General features: G+C 35.6%; 1 protein-coding gene across 3 annotated transcripts in view; it reads left to right on the top strand.

Moving 5' to 3' along the window:
- Window positions 1-16142, top strand: part of ZFPM2 (zinc finger protein, FOG family member 2) — a 310759-nt gene that overhangs the window by 48295 nt on the left and 246322 nt on the right. For 2 of the 3 annotated variants that reach the window (XM_027891295.1, XM_027891297.1), the window contains exon 2: window positions 12981-13139. The exons of the other annotated variant lie outside the window; for it this stretch is intronic. In XM_027891295.1, coding sequence (XP_027747096.1) covers window positions 12981-13139 — 159 coding nt within the window. The remainder of the gene's footprint in view (window positions 1-12980; window positions 13140-16142) is intronic. 3 annotated transcript variants of the gene reach the window in all.

A 16142-nucleotide genomic window follows, 5' to 3' on the forward strand; every position in this document is an offset into this window, starting at 1 on the left:
GTGCTTGGCCCCGGCAGATGAACCTCAGGATTAAAGGGTGGGCTCAGTTCCGCGCACACTGTGTCTCACCTAAAAAATCCAATGCGCAGGCTGGAAGGTGGAAAGACCTTCCCCGGTTCTTCGTTCGCGAAGAGACTGGCCATTTTCACCATACCATGTGCTTGTGCATGTATTAAGAATGTCATGTTAAACTTTTCACAAGTTTAACATAGAACACCAGCAGACAGAAGAAATGAAACTATAGTGTAAAACCTAAAGGGAAAATGGAGTGAAGAGCTTGTCTAATACAGTCAAACCTTACAGGACCCAAATGCAGGCAGTGTTGATTCCAGTCATGGATCCATTCGAACTATTGCCTCAGTGCTACAAATGCTCTGTGTCTAGTTAAAATCTCACTAGAGCACTTGTTCTTGACTTGATAGTTTTGGAGGAATTCAAGGATATTCTTCTTATTTGTTACCTTTATGTCTATTTGATGCTGCAGTTGGAAGTGCTAGTACTGAAAAGCATGTGAGAGTACACTACAGAGGCTTCTATCTGGCTCCTGATGAGGTAGTATAAGAAAATGTGCAGCATCTTCTGAATTAATACTGAATACACAGAACGCTTGAGGTTGGAAGAGGCCTCTAGAAGTCATCTTGTCCAACCCCCTGTGCAGACAGGGTCACTCAGATCAGGGAGATGTGTTAGTAGCTATGGCAAGAGATTTAAAAAAGGGCAATTATTTACTGGAAAATACTTTGGCAAATATGATTTTTTTCGTGAAAGGGAACTACATTTGGCAAGAAGTCTGTTGGGGAAAAGAGTTTCAATTTATTTTCGTGGATTAGCCATTTAGTCATATTTTGACATTATTTCATGATAAACCAAAAGCAGTGTTACATAATTGTCACTGTTCTTATTTGCTTCATAAAATGACACCATGTGATAATAGCTAGAAATGTTTTAACATGTTAATACAGACATTATGATGTAAGAACACTGAGATGTTTCCATAAATATTAAATGCTACATGTAAGAATTTAAAATACAAAATGATAAAACTAAGTACTAAAATTTATTAGCAATGAATATGTCATGTAATAATAAAAGAATAAGAATGAAAAGTAAGACTTAGACATCTAGAATGACATTCTGATCCTTTTTTTTTACAGTGTTTTATAGGCCTATACCAGACCTTTTCAAAATATTTAGGTCCACAGGAAGTTTTTAAAAGTGTATGTTTTGTCAGTTAAGGTACTTCTAACTATTTAGAAGCCAATTCCATTTGGAAATCAATACTTCATATTTAGTTTCTTTGTTTTTTTTTGGTCAGCTTTAGCTATTTAAGATTTTTCAGAGTATTCTGCGAGTTTTGTAAAATTGGATACTGCAAAGTTATGTAGTTGTATTGGTGGTTGTACTTTGAAAATCTTTAAAGTATGGAGCTTTAGTGATAGGGTGACACTGTCACTTCCATGTCACTCCTTACGTGAGAGAAAATAACAAATAACTCTTCTGGATTTTATTCCTAAGGAAAAAGCTTGCCTAAACCAAAACATAAGCCAGTTAAGGATGTTTTGATAATTAAATTGTAATAATAGTAGAGCCGGTAAACTTTTCAAGTGAGTAAGTTTACTGAGAAGACTCAGCCTGGAATAAGATTGGCATATAGAACAAGATATGAGGAAGGTTGAAAGTATAGGGGAAAAAATATTTCCAGAACTCCTATTTTCAATGAAAAAGAAAGAGGAGATGGATTACCAACTCATCATTGCCAAAACATCCAATGGCCTAATTTGTAGGAGTTGTATTATTCCATAAGTTGGTTCAACAAAACAACAATCATGATAAGAGGAGAGGAAAATGAATTCTTGTTTTGATTTCATGCTTATTGCTTTGAGATTTGCATAGCCTCATAATAACACTTACCAGCCATCTGGTTTCCAGAGAAATAAAACTTATTTTTTCTTACTGAAAAGGCTAGGACATAACATGCACCATTTAAAAACTCATTGTCTGGAAATGACATAATGACTTTGTGTTTTCAAATTATTAATTAGTGATTAACTCAGAAAACCAGCAGGTTATGCCAACTCAAGGGGGCACACAATGTATTTTGTGCAATCTCGCAATTCCTATCAGTGATGAATCAAATTAAAGTATTTAAAAGTTGAGCAGGGATATTAAAGAACTCAAGTGCATTGCAACATGCACTTCTAGTTTATTTTAAAAGATATAGTTTGCTTATTTGTATTTTAGGGTTTAAATACATGAAGGTGTAGGACTATAAATTACCTATAAATGTTGTTATTTTTCAATAAATCCTATCATAAAAGTGACCTAGACTATGCTGTCATTATACTACATATTCCTGAGATGTGATGATATAAGTTAGAGTTTTTCCATGGTGTCCATTATATTTTCAGTTAACACAATAAATATTGTTATACTGTTATTCTTTGAAGAATCTTAAAAACAAACAAACAAACAATACATTTCACCCTTATGGTGCATCATTGTAAACTACACCAACTGTTACTGTAACTAATCATACTCAACAGTGTAGTGGGCAAAATGAGATGTGAATATCCACAGAAAAGAAACTATGCATTAACGTTTCTATGCAGTGGGACCTCAGGTTTTTTCTTTGACTGTGTCATTGTGGTATGCATCATTTTACGTGTGCTGACTTTTTACTGAGGTCTAACTCAAACTGGCACTGAATTCTACATACAATCTTGGTAGCTTTGGTCATGTTACTAGAATTTGAATTTGGGCTGTCTTTCAGGGGCTCATTTTTCTGCAGAGAATACTCTGTTTCACTTACATCAGAAAGACAGGGGAAAGAAAAGAAATAGTAATTTGAAGGGAAATAGTAACTTGACAGAGAAGTCATCAGTTTGCTACTGATTTCTGGACCTGAAAAGTCCAGATTCCTTTTTTTTTTCCTTTTTGATTTAATTGCATGATGATGTACAGAGATGAGAGGCCAGTTTCCATCTAAGAAAATGATGAACAGGAATATTCTGCAGCTACATACAAACTTAGAAAATATTAAATAAACAGAAGAAAAAAGACCCCTTAATTTTATATACCAGTATAGTGTCTCTTTGCTGTGGGAGAAAAATGTGAATATTTTGTCTTGAAACTGGGGATGTAAAATTACAGTGAGTAATGAGTATGTATTCCTCTGATCCCCTAATGTACTTGATGTGAGCTTCCTCTTTCATCGTAGCTAACATGCTGGCCATTAAATGTACTGCAGCAGCATCATTAGCGGCTTCAAAGTGCTCCTACTTGCATCACATTTTTCCCTCCAGCAGGTGAGTGAGAACAGTGATCAGCAAATACCAGTATGTGTCACTCACTGCTCATGTGATTGCCAGTGAAGTCCTGTGTTTGGAGTAAGGGCAGCACTGGACCTGGAAGCAGAGAGAACTTTTGTTGCCTTCGTGGCTCTGAAAAGCTTTCAGCTCCGAGCATCACTTGGCCATGTCTATGATAAAATTTATCCTATTTGGGGTATGGTGTTTGAAACTGCTTGGCTGTAGCAGTCTGTGATGAAGGAGACAGGCTATCAAGGAAGGTGTCCTGAGTAACAGGTAGTGTGTTACCTACGTGTTTGAAACTCTGAATGGTGAGGTTAGGACATGAAAACTTACCAGTATCACAGTTTGCTACGACTGGAGGAAAGGATTCACTGAAAATTGCTGGATCCTGAATCCTCAGAGGATTTCCGTGGACTGTTTAAAGCAGCATACCATAGACCTTATATGAGAGGTGTTGACTAGTTTGTGTAGATGTGTCTATCCTCTGTTTTCTTGAGTTAAAAAAACCCCAAACCCTATGGTAGTGAAGTGAAAAGAGAGTATTGAGTATTTTCCTAAAATTCCACCTCTAATTTTTATATCCTTTGTTGTAAGATGCAAGATGAGGGTTTTTCCTTTATTAGAAAGGTGAATATCCAAACTTAAAATACCTTACCTGTAGAAAACAATATCAACGCGTTTAAAAAAATTCAAAATATATGTTATATATTTTTTCTTTTTATACACTTAGATATAAAAATCAATAACACTTCTCATAGACATTTGAATCATCAAATAGTTGCATTTTTATTACATAAATGCATATAATCTTATGAAACGTCACAGAATTAAGAAGCCATCTTCTTACATAGTGTAGGAAGATTTAATTCTTTTTTTAACTTTGTAAATTTAAACATTATCATCATACTCATCTAGCTGAAACAATCCACTGGAACTGGATAATATTTGCATCAGTGGCAGCTGTGTACTATGGGGCAAATTATATTGTCAAATTAGATTTCTAGTAATTTCAAAAATTGTTTTATAAAAGTTAGCAGAATCATACTGCAAAAAAACCTCAAACCTGCAAAATATATCATAATTCAGGGAAAAGTATTTCAAGGATAACATTTCTGCACAAGGAAACATGAAATTTTCCTTGTTAACCCTGTTAAAATTAAGAAAACTACTGATAAACTGCCATTGCAAAATTATTCCCAATATGGAAAGTTATGTAAAAGGATCACAAATTCATCTCTGAATGTTCTGTTTGCTTTTCAGGCTTCAGTTAAAAACTCCCTTCAGAAAGGTTGGTGTACTGTGGTACTCTGGTGGTTCTGTGTTGCTGCTGTGAGTTTAGTAGGATGCTGAGTCACAGTACTTGTCACCTCTGTCCTTCTCCTTCTCCTCTTGTATCACCAGAAATTCCCAGAACAACATCTGCTGTGGAGCATCTGCTATGAAGCTGTTACGAGTGTAGGTAGAATTCAGACGTGTTTTGGCATGAGCCCCTGCTTGAAAACTGAGGTCTGATACTTAACTGCAAAGGTCTTGCAGCTCATGTTCTGTGCACACTTGCATTCTATTTTTTGAAATTAATATGTCCCTAAGTATTTTCTCAATGGTCACTTTTTCATCATTTCAGCTTTATTATCTGGAAATATTCTGGCCTTGGCTCTAAGAGCAGACTGACCATAGGCACTGCCAATTTTGTTGTGGCCTCCAGGATAATGGTAAGAGAAAAGAAGACAAGGGGATAAATGAAAGTGAAGTTCAAAATTACTGGAACATTTAAAGGTCTTTGAAAAGTTTATGTACAAGCACGGTTAATGCTGTCATGCACTGAAGTGCCAAAAGACCTAGCAGTGAAGAATATTAATCTACTTTATTAAAATCAAAGTGTTCATATTTTTTTCCATAAAGAAATCATTTGAATAAAATTTGACCCTTTCTTCAATAGTCTGTGGGTCAAATTGAACCTACTATTAAAATTCTCTAATATCTTTCTTGTATTACCATTTCAAAACTCAATTTAAATATTCACAGAGCTCTTTTTTTAATAAACTTAACAAAATTCAGGTAATTTCCTTCAACTTTCTTGATTGAAGGAAGGCAGTAGGTACAGATATAAAAAAGATGTACAGCTACGAGCAAAACCTGAAATCAATTATATATAAGAAATAACATAACACATGGAAAGAAATTAATCAAAAGAAAAAATTTCTGCTATATGATTTTCTTGGTCTACTACCTGCAGGCAAGGAACGTAAATGAAAAAAAAAATCAGCATTCTTCTTACAGATAAGGGGAAAATTAATAAAAATGTTTCCTTCCTACCAGATCCCCTGATGCAAGTTACGTTAAAAGTGAGTGGCTGCAGGAAGAACTTAGGTGTTTAAAAATAACTATTTTTTAATTTTTTTTTTCTACAGAATTATACTTTTGGGCTTTTTTTTCTTGTTGTGAAGCTCAATTATATCAGGTTGGTATAGATTTATAGTGTCCAAAGAGCATTTCTTTTCCATTCTTTCTATTAAGTTTATTGTTGAATCATGGTCATAAAGTTTCTCCCAGTCTGAAAGTGAGAAATGGTTCATTCTGCTTGAGTGCCAAAATGAAGATGTAAGGAGTTGGTCACAAATTGAAGCAATCTGGACAAAAGTTATGAAGTTCAGCCAGTTTGCATAACAGACCGGAGAGGTTTGGTGTGCGCAGGCAACATTGCATCTCCAGAGTAGAGCTCAAAGCAGAATAGGAATGACAAAAATAACTTATTTAATATAAGTAGAAATCTCAAGGGACTGACGAGGGAAGCATTTCAGCAAAAGTGGGAGTGGTTTGACAAATATTGACCGTAAGAAATTATTTAAGTCTTTTTTTTCTAAACTGATTTCCCAGTTGCTCTTCAGTCACCTACTGGCAGTAGCTTTGTTTTAAAGCTATTCCTGCTTTAAAATTGGTCAGTTTCTCAAGCTTAGGTATAGCCATTTAATGTCTATCATAAGAATCTTCAGGCTCTTCTCTTGCCCTTTTTCTCTCTGTTCTCAGGGAATAGTGTGATTAAAAAATTTACAGTTCTCAAAAGAAGGAAGGGAGAGGCAATATTTTTTACTATGAAAACTGAATATTTGGATCACTATTGACCAAAAGTCACAAGGGAAAAATAGCATGGACAGTCATGGTGTCAGGTTGTTGGGGGAGCAATTAGTTCAACAGAAGAATTTCTATTTCTATTAGTTCAATAGAAGAATTTCTATTGATATCTTTATTATCATCTATGATATTAGCTGCAGACTTATGTACTTCCATTTTTCTGATTTATCTAGTTACTTCTAGTCGGAGGTTCTCCTTCTCAGGAGAGTATGGATCATCTCAGGATTTGTTCTGACAGTATCTGGCAGTCCTTGTCCTTGACAGAAATTGAACATTTATTCTGATTGCTACAGCATATATTTATCTCCCTTGTTATATCAGTCCATACCATGTTCAGCCATGGTTGAACATATAGGGTCTGAAATATCTGAGGAGGGACTTTTCAAAAATTTTACAAAACCCAAGAAAATCAGATTCCCAACGAGGAACTTGGGAGCATATTTTAGGTAGTGTTGTGCAAAAATTTCTTCCTCAAAAGAAGAAGCTAGGGTTGTTCAGATCACTGTTAAATTTATCTCCAGGATGTTGTAAAAGCAAAGTCATTGGAGACAACCACTCCTTTGAGTTAACTGGAACATGGGAGAAGTCTCTAGGAAATCTTGTGTAGAAAACTTCCCAAGAGAAAGAGAACCCTGAACTACTGTATGGTGTCTTCACTCCCATTGCCTATTTCAAATGAAATAAATTGAACCCTCAATTGTATTTTTAGTATTCCTGATCGAATTTCCCAACAATGTGAATTAATAGAATTCACAGCTGGTTTTCATATGTTATTGTTTGTACTTAGAATAAAATGTTCTTGTTGAAACAGGAGACAAATGGATTGATTTTTCTGAAGCTTTTCCCTCTGTAATCAGAGAGCATCACATACCTAGGTCTTACCATAAGCTAAGGATAATCTGTGTGTGGCAGCATGTTTTCCTAGAAAATACTGAATAGATCCCACAGAACATGCAAAATGTCTGATGTAGATCCGGGGAATTTCAGGCCTCCGATTTATCAGAGTTCTTGCTATTTAATGCTACTACTACTAATTATACTCATTAACCTCTCCCCAGCCACTCACTGTCAAGCAGTGTAGGCTTTCTGAAGCATTCTTAATTTGCTAAGAGCACTGATTTATGCTACTGCTCTGGGAATGTAGGAGGCTATTGGTCGGTGACAGGAAACTAACCACTTCACATTTTCATGAGATAATTATTTCAGTGATACTTCCCTACCACAGGATACATGCATTTAAGTGCAAAACACTGGATAAGAAAGCATATAAGCACGTGCTTAATTTGAGCTTGTGTTTAAGTGGTTTCATTAGGGAGAAGTCTGATGAATTTGACTATGAGAAATTATTACAGAACTTACCCAGTTCAATGTTATTGGATTTCAATTATTTCATTACAGTTATAGTACCATAAAACTGGAGTCAAGCATTGATGTATCAGAACTAATGCACTCAAAGGGTCTGATGCTCAAATTTGTGTTCAGAGGAGTGTTTCTTGTAACAAAGGCATCTGTTGTTAAGTGAATGCAAATCCTTTGTTGGTGGTATATTCTCACACTTTTACAAGCTATTAAAATTCTTACAGTGTTTGTTTTGTTTTGCTTAAGTAGCCTGTCTTTTCAAGTACTGAGTTACTCACTGTTACTCACTGTATAAAGATTGTCACTTAGCTAGCTGTCTTTGTGTGCTTGCATCTGTCTGCATTTATATTACAGTATGTGATATTTCAGGAATATTTATTTAGCATTTAATACATTAACATTGCTAAAAAATACATCCTTGAGTGTCTGTAAATCTGGTACAAATTAGAGAGCACAGTTCAGATTTCTCCACACTGTGCTGGCAAGTGGCCTCAATCAGAAGTAATTTTCTCCATGAAGGCACATGCAGCTCACTCGTCAGCCACTCCTCAGTAGATACTGTTATTTGTATCAAATTATATGTGGTGGTTTTTCGAAGTGGACTCCTGTGTCCGCTAACCCATACAGATTTCTGCCACATTGACTCCTTCGTTGCTGTCATTAATTGTGCTGATTTTTTACTGCCTCTTGGTTATCTATGCTATTTGCAAAAAGATTTGAGATTGTGTTTATATCAATAAATATTCATGAATTGGAGTAAGTACCAAGTGAGTTAGTAAATTACTCAACCCCTCAAAATCTTCTGTTGTGTACAACACAAGTATTTGCTTGTTTTATAAAGGAAACAGTTTTTTTCAGGGCTTCATGCAAAATCCATAATGAATCAAAGGAGACCTAATCTGCCTTCAGTACCCCTATTTCAAATCGGAACTGGAGTTTTCACCAAGTGTGATTGGGAATTCTTAACTGTTTGTCATGTACCTAGCTAATCTGAAGCATTTCAGAATCAACTCTCCTTAGATTACATCACATACTTTTACAAACTGCTAATAGGAGAAGAATTGCTGAAATGAGAAGACAAACATCTAGACTATCTCTGCAATTAACTATTCATCTAAATTCCTTAACTGCTTAAGTGTGAAATTTTACTGCTTTAATTATTAAAGAGTCTAGTCATATGTCAGAGTTGTTTACTGTCGGATCACTTATGTTGTTGCTCTGGGAATGTGACAGATAAATTTCAGTAGTAGAAATTTTTGGGTTTGCATTGCTATGTCATTGTGGTCATTGGTTGTATAGTCACACTTAATCAGCAGTTATTGAAAAGGATTTTTCATCAGAACGGGATAGAATCTTAACTCTGGTCCAGTTGAAATAAAAGCCAACATTGTACATTTTGTGCCATAGGTACTCAACATGATTAGTATAAGTAATGGATGTAATACTATTAAATTAAGCCAACAATTTAAAATAAATGCAGAAAGAAAAGTGTGGTACTAAAGTAACTGATTAACCTGTATTCTGACTGTTGAAGGTAATATATCAACATAATAACAACTGTGGGAAAAAAAGCATTATCAGAGAAAACAGTTGAAAGAAACTCTATTCTTTTTAAAGCCTTATTTATTTTTGTCTCTATGACTCTGTGTTTTTAAGTATTTTAGATCAAGGAAGAAGTTGCATAGCTTTTGTGCATCTTTTGTTCCCTAGATAGAGGAGCTATTAAACTTTGAAACTTTTTTGAAACCTTTTGAACCAGAGAAATTCTTAGTTCTCTAGCTGACTTGATTTGCTGGTATGGGTAAGATGTTTTTGGAAGCACATGTTCAAATTAGGCAAACATAAGCATGCATAGGTAATGTGTTTGCATTTGTCAAGAATATGTAGTTCTATGTAATCTTTATTTTGAGATTCTGAAAATTTATTTTTATTTATTTTCTGTTTATGTGCAAGTAATTATATGAACTAGTCAAGAATAGAGAAACTAATCTATTTATTCTTCCTAGTAATGGAGTTTGGATTTTACTCTTTTCTTTAAGCCACTGTTAGTTTGAATGATAGTTAAAAATGGCCACAGAAATTTGGCATCAATTTTGAGTTCCCGTGAAACTGAGAAAGACTTAATTTTGATCTTATTCATGTGGGTTGGTCTTACTCGTGTTGAACAACGCTTTACTCTTTAGTTAAAGTTATCAGTTCATAGCTCTGGGCATGAGCTGAATCTATTTGAACATTAAAAAAATGAAAGATGGCTCAACATGCATAAGACAGAATTTGTCACAAGGATCAAGTTCTAGTTGGGTGAATTAGACAAGGCAGCAGCTGCCTGAAACCTAGAAAAATAATTTATGCACAGATCTTCAACTTCAACAAAAGTCATGCTGGTGTTTGAAGCACAGCCTCTGATGTCAGCCCCTGAGGTGAACTGTTATGTAAAGCTCTGATGTGTGCCCATGTGTGCGCTCCTGGATAAACATCACTGGGTTTTGTGTTTGGGCTGGCACGCACAAGGCAAAGCCCTTTGCAGATGCATGCATACTTCTACTCTCCTCTGGATGTGACTGCATTTACGTTTCTGCTTGCAAATGCTTGGACAGGTAACTTTAGGAAATGATCATACATAGGATGTACCTGTGGTGGCATTAGTCAAGATTCTTTTCAATCTGAGACTCATTTAAAAAATAAAGTCCCAAGCTACAAAATTACAGGGGTTTGAACTGGCTCTGTGGATTTGGCATGTACATTGTATTTCTTCTGCTTTCTTGGAAAGTGTCAATGGAAATCATAAGGTGTGTTTCCATGAGTGCTGCAAATGAAAGCATACCAACTGAATTTCTATTCTTTTCCTAATTAACACACAGTGATGATTAGCTTGCTGATTGCTTACTGGTGACCTGATCAAACAAACTGGTTTAACATCTAGAAACAGACCTAAATGTCATGTACACATGCCAATTGGATTACTTGCAGATAAACTGCTTTTGCTGGATTTTGCAAGATGCATTTGAAAAAGTCAAATGACAAAGAATCAGTCGTGCAGCAGGAAATTGACTTTCACTGAAATGTTGGCTGAAGTTTAAATTTTTCCCCCAAATTTAAAATATGTGGAAAATTTATTAAGGGCATGTAGCTTCATTTGAAATGATGCAAAACATGGTATTTATCCGTCTTTATCTGTGTGGCAAAAATTTACTTTTCCCTAAAATAGCATATTTTTTGTTTCATTGTGTTTTTCCATCCTAATTTATTTATCCACATCTTACTAGGAGAGCACACCAATGACTCTACAGATGATGTCACGTTGTAATAACAGTATTTCTGATGGTTTGTGCAGAACCCCTTGTTCTTTCATTTCTGCCATGAACCTGGACACACGTGAGGTGCCTGGGCTGCCCATGTTCAGCTGCAGCGCTCTGCTCCAGCGTGTGCTTTGTTCTCTGTTCCGTACCGTGCGATAGCCACTCTTCATTCCCTGTGCATATGCAGTTGCTGGATTTTTTCCCAGCGTGGCTGGAAGGTGCAATTAACAGTAATGGATAGTTTGATAGTGAGAATCTTTATTTCTTCAGCCATAATAATAGCCCCTTATTTTAGGAGCTATATTGTTGAATGACAGCTAGCGTTGGCGAGTGTGTGACCACAAAAGTGGGTTCATTTGGTCAGATTCTCAGCTGGCACAGAGAGTCATATTTCCATGGAAGATAGTAAGCTATATTAATTTATGGAATCCCAGCTGGGAATCTCAATCAATTTCAATAAAAAGTAACCATCATATTCCTCTGAAGCAAGAATTACACAACCTAGCCTAAAGTGAATTTTGCTGTTTTAATAAATGTAGGTAGTCAATGGTTTGTAATAAATTACATAAAATTAGACTGTAGTCAATATTTGATTTCTTTAAAAATTTATTCCTTCCTTTTCATTGAACACAACACAATCATTTATGTATTGTATCTCAGCATGATAGATTATATAGGAATAGTGTATTTAATACTGTAAAACTATCATATAAATACAAATCACATTTTTTTTCATTAGCTAGCTCGCTTTCATTTTGAAGAAGAAATACTCAGTCAATTATAAATGAGGCTGTGCTTTCATTGGAGAGTGAAACATGTAATTTTTTCAAGCCTCAACCATGTATAATGAAATCTCTCCTTTGAAATCCAGTCTTAAGATGGATTTTGAAACATACCGACATTTAATAAAATCTTAGTTAAATTAAAATATGTTCAGTCATTTCAAATCTCTATTTAAATCTAGGGTAAAATTCTACACCCTACACAAGAGATGTCTTTAGCAAATAGTTACTATTAACCAGTGATTTTGAAGTGTGTGTATTTAAGAAAGAAGAAATTTTAATTTTTGAGTATATTCCAATTAGTAACCTCGGTGTTTTGTGTTATGCCTTTCTGGCATTGGCTCTTTGAGAGGATCTGTAGCAATACTATGTCTAGGTAATTAGCAGAAAGGTCAAAGACCTCAGGCTGCCCTTTCAAATTTCAACTCATACCCTGCTTCTGTAACTGGTTTATGTTTCTGTAGCCCTTGGCTGGTAGTTTACCACAACATTTGTTTGCCCTCTGTGAAATGAGTGGATAGTCTGTCTGAGTCCTGTCCATTGGCTGGGAGTCCACTAAAGAGTCTGGCAAATAAAAGATTATGGATACCATCAGGGGCTGCTTGAAGCAAAATAGCAGAATAAGCTGAAGTTTGTACTCTTAATACCTTTGTAGTATTTCACTGTTGTCAGTAGTTTTAATTTGATTAACAAAGCCTGTAAAAGGAACATTTTAAGTACTGTAATTCAGCATCAAAAACAATCACTAACAAACAAGAGAAGGCTCTTCACTGTTTATGTGGTTTTACAAATATAGCTTTGATTTCCGCCGTTAAAACTGTTTTAGTACTAGAGCCCAATGAATAATGAAAACCCCCTATGTGTGAGTATTATTAATACATATTATTAATGACATTTTGCATATTCTGAAGTCATCAGGAAAAGTCACTTTCAATTTCAATTTCCATAATATGTTATTTGTCCAATTCTAATAAATGCTGAACACAGCTATGGAAGGAAAAACTAGCTAGAGAACTCCAGTTATAAGCTCACTAAGGTTTTATTTCACATTGTCCTTTTAGATGGTTTTGCCACAGTGTTCCTGATTCTTTTTAAAGGGCCCCTTGAAGATGCCACTGAGGATGAAGAAGAAGAGTGCCTGTCTGAGGAAAATGATACTATCTCGAAAGAAGACTTTCCATTGGAGGAAAGCTTTTCTGCAGAGTTTGAGCCTGAAAATCTGAACTGTGAAGAAGTGGAATACTTTTGTAATAAAGGTAATCATTGTAGCCAACCTCTTGAGAGAATACTGGCCAAACTGTGTTCAATTGGTCAAAAAGATTTTTTGGTTTATAATCTATAAAAAGCCCTATTAATATAGTACCTTAATGGGGAAAAGAGTCACTTATGGAGTTAAGTCTGGTAAGGGGTAAATATTTAAGTGTGTTGAAAGACACTTTTCAGGTGTGTGAATTGTCTTGCTTTTAATATTTTCCTTCGAGTGTTATTTTCTCCATGTTGAACTGTAGAGAACAGTCCTCAGAAGTCAATTATCAGCAGATCCGAAGCTAGTAATGCAGCATGTCTGTTCATTGCTTAGGGATAGTGCTCTGCCTAGGAAACATTGCAAGAAAAACAGATTGTGTCTGTAGATTCTAGGATTAAAATATAGCTTATTATAGAACTTATTATGTATGGTAGAAAACTAGTGATTTGTGGAGGGATAACTTTTGAAGTTGCAGATACCTTTTTGGTGCATTTGTTGCTTGCAAATTATTGAAGATAGAGGTATTTTAGCATAAGTCACACCAATTCATTCTTACCCGGTATTCAGTCTGCAAGGTTGTGCTGCTTCCCATTCAACTCACAGAAAAAACTCACTGCTGTGTACTGTTATTTCAAGCATTGAATTAACCTTCTTCCTGTCAGATTTCCACTTGATTATTGTTTGTCTTCTGCAGGTAAGGCTGCCTATCACATAGCTGGAGTTGTGGTGGTGTTCTTCTGTTAGTCCACTAACCCCTCAGGCATTTGGATATTGATGATTTCTCTGTCTTTCTGTTCTTTCCCAGATACTGACATATGTTTTTTCATGATAGCTTGATATGCTTCTGGTTTTATGTTATTTTCACCTGTTTTGGTCGAAGTCAAAGAAATCTGTTGGAAGAGTCCAGTGTTCTGACTGTAGAATATTATAGACAACGATTGTCTGTGTCCTCTATGTAGCTTACATACTTTTAACAAAATTATTTACTTTTGTGCTATAGGTTCTTGATACTTAATAAGTCAACCTAAGAAATCAAAACAGACTAGTCAATAGTTTAGGGTTCACCTGCCACAAACCTTACTGCGAGGAGAGAACAGATTATGGACAGAAACAAAGAGAATTTAGTACTGTTATAACTGTGATGTGAACAAGTACTACTATTACTTTGTGTTCACTTGTTCACTTGCCTTTCAGGCACCATTTTCCTTAGCTGGAAAAAGGTACTGGTCCTACTATTGGCATGAATAAATAAATATTTAAACCACCATGTGCATAGTTGTTCTATTGGAGTCTCTTGAATTCCTTCTGTCAGCGGTGGAAGACTATGCACTAGTGTCAGTTCATAGCATACCAGTTTGATTTAGTTATCTGTCTTTACTTCTCACTGCATTTCCAGGGCCCACCAATAGCAAATACTATGGTTTTGGGTGAAATCAAGGAAAAAAGTGTGACTTTTTTTTTTAATTGCAATAAATATTGTTAATTCACATTGAATTTCAAGTTATCTTGGATCTTCTCTTTAATAAAGACATCTTTCAGCGAAAATGATGAATCCAGGCCATTGTATTAAAGAAGATCAGGAATCAAGTGGGAATACATTTAAATCTGAATCTTGATTATCATATGTTTTGTTAAAAACATTTGCTGATTCTTCAAGCTAAATACCTTCTGAATTCTCAGCAGTCCTTTTTCCAAATGTACTGTAGTTAGAAAAGAATCTTAAGCCTCTCCAGTGCAACTGCCGCAGAAGAAAAGTTGGAAAGGAAATTTCTAAGGATCAAGGGACACATAAAACCCCAATCTACCTGCAGCAGAGGCAGTGTGACAGAATGTCCCACTTTGAAGCAAGTTGAGAATATCCCTGGAAAAGGATTGAATGAGATAGAGTAGAGTTGTGCTGATTTTTATTAATGTCTCAACTTCCACTGAGTGTCCTGCTGCTTCAGGGACACATCTTAAGTGTCATTACCATGAGGTCACCTATGTTTTCCATTAAAGGTTCTAGAAAGTAAAGGTGTTTTCTTGGATATAAATATCTCTCTCCCTCTTTCCCTCCCCTGGGGTTTCTTCCCAGCTGACTCCAAACAAGAGGACAAATGGGGCTTCCTGCAAGAAACAGGGGATGGGGAACATGGGGAACATGGGGGCATGGGGAACGAGTGGCACAGCTGTTGGGGAGGAGCTGTTTGTGAGACTCTATCCATGGTATGCTTTTTGCACTATGTAAATTCAAGTATCACCTAAAACCAGAGGCTTTTACTATGCAGACTAACCACAGAAGGCAGAAATTTACTGAACTCACAATTCATTCAAAGGAATGAAAGTAGGTAAAGTACGGGTTTCCAACTTGATAACTTTGGCTTCTTGACTAAAGAGATTTTACTGTCAAGCTGTGCTGGATTGTATTATAAGCAGAGAGCAGTCTCTTACTCTCTAAATTGCAAACAGCTAACCTTTATAAAGCCATACTTGTCATTCCCACCTTATTAATTTGGGTTTGTGAGATAGATTCAGCAGAATAGTTGCCAGAATTAGAAGGTGGAGGCGAAAGCCTCGGCAAAGTGTGAAGCAAATTAATCACATTGATTGAGCTACATGTCATTTTACAACTGTTCTCAGGTTTCAAAATTTTGACTTTTGGATATTACTTTTCCCTTCTTCTTTTGTTCATTAATGGCTTTTGCAACAAGGAATCTGGAAAATTTCTCCTCTTCCATAGTTCTGCCTCACCACAAATCCACAATTAACTTTGCTGCATTCCTATGTAGTCCTCCTTTACACTCAAATGTGAAGAAGTGAACAATTTTTAAGCATGTAAATATTCAAAGCTAGAATGGAAATGACTGACCTAGTATTTGCCAGGGATTGTTTTAAGCTTCCAACTCTATTTTTTTTTAGCCTTTTGGATGAAAAGCCTCATAATAGATGGCAGTGAACTTTGATTTGTTTGCAGTTTTGACAGTGAGATCAGGGGAAAGGAAATATTTTGGAAGCAGCAATAATAACATAGTCA

The sequence above is a fragment of the Empidonax traillii genome, unplaced genomic scaffold (genome assembly GCF_003031625.1).
Source record: "Empidonax traillii isolate 1590-97213 ecotype Southwest subspecies unplaced genomic scaffold, ASM303162v1 scaffold318:size782537, whole genome shotgun sequence".
NCBI classification, from domain to species: Eukaryota; Metazoa; Chordata; class Aves; order Passeriformes; family Tyrannidae; genus Empidonax; species Empidonax traillii.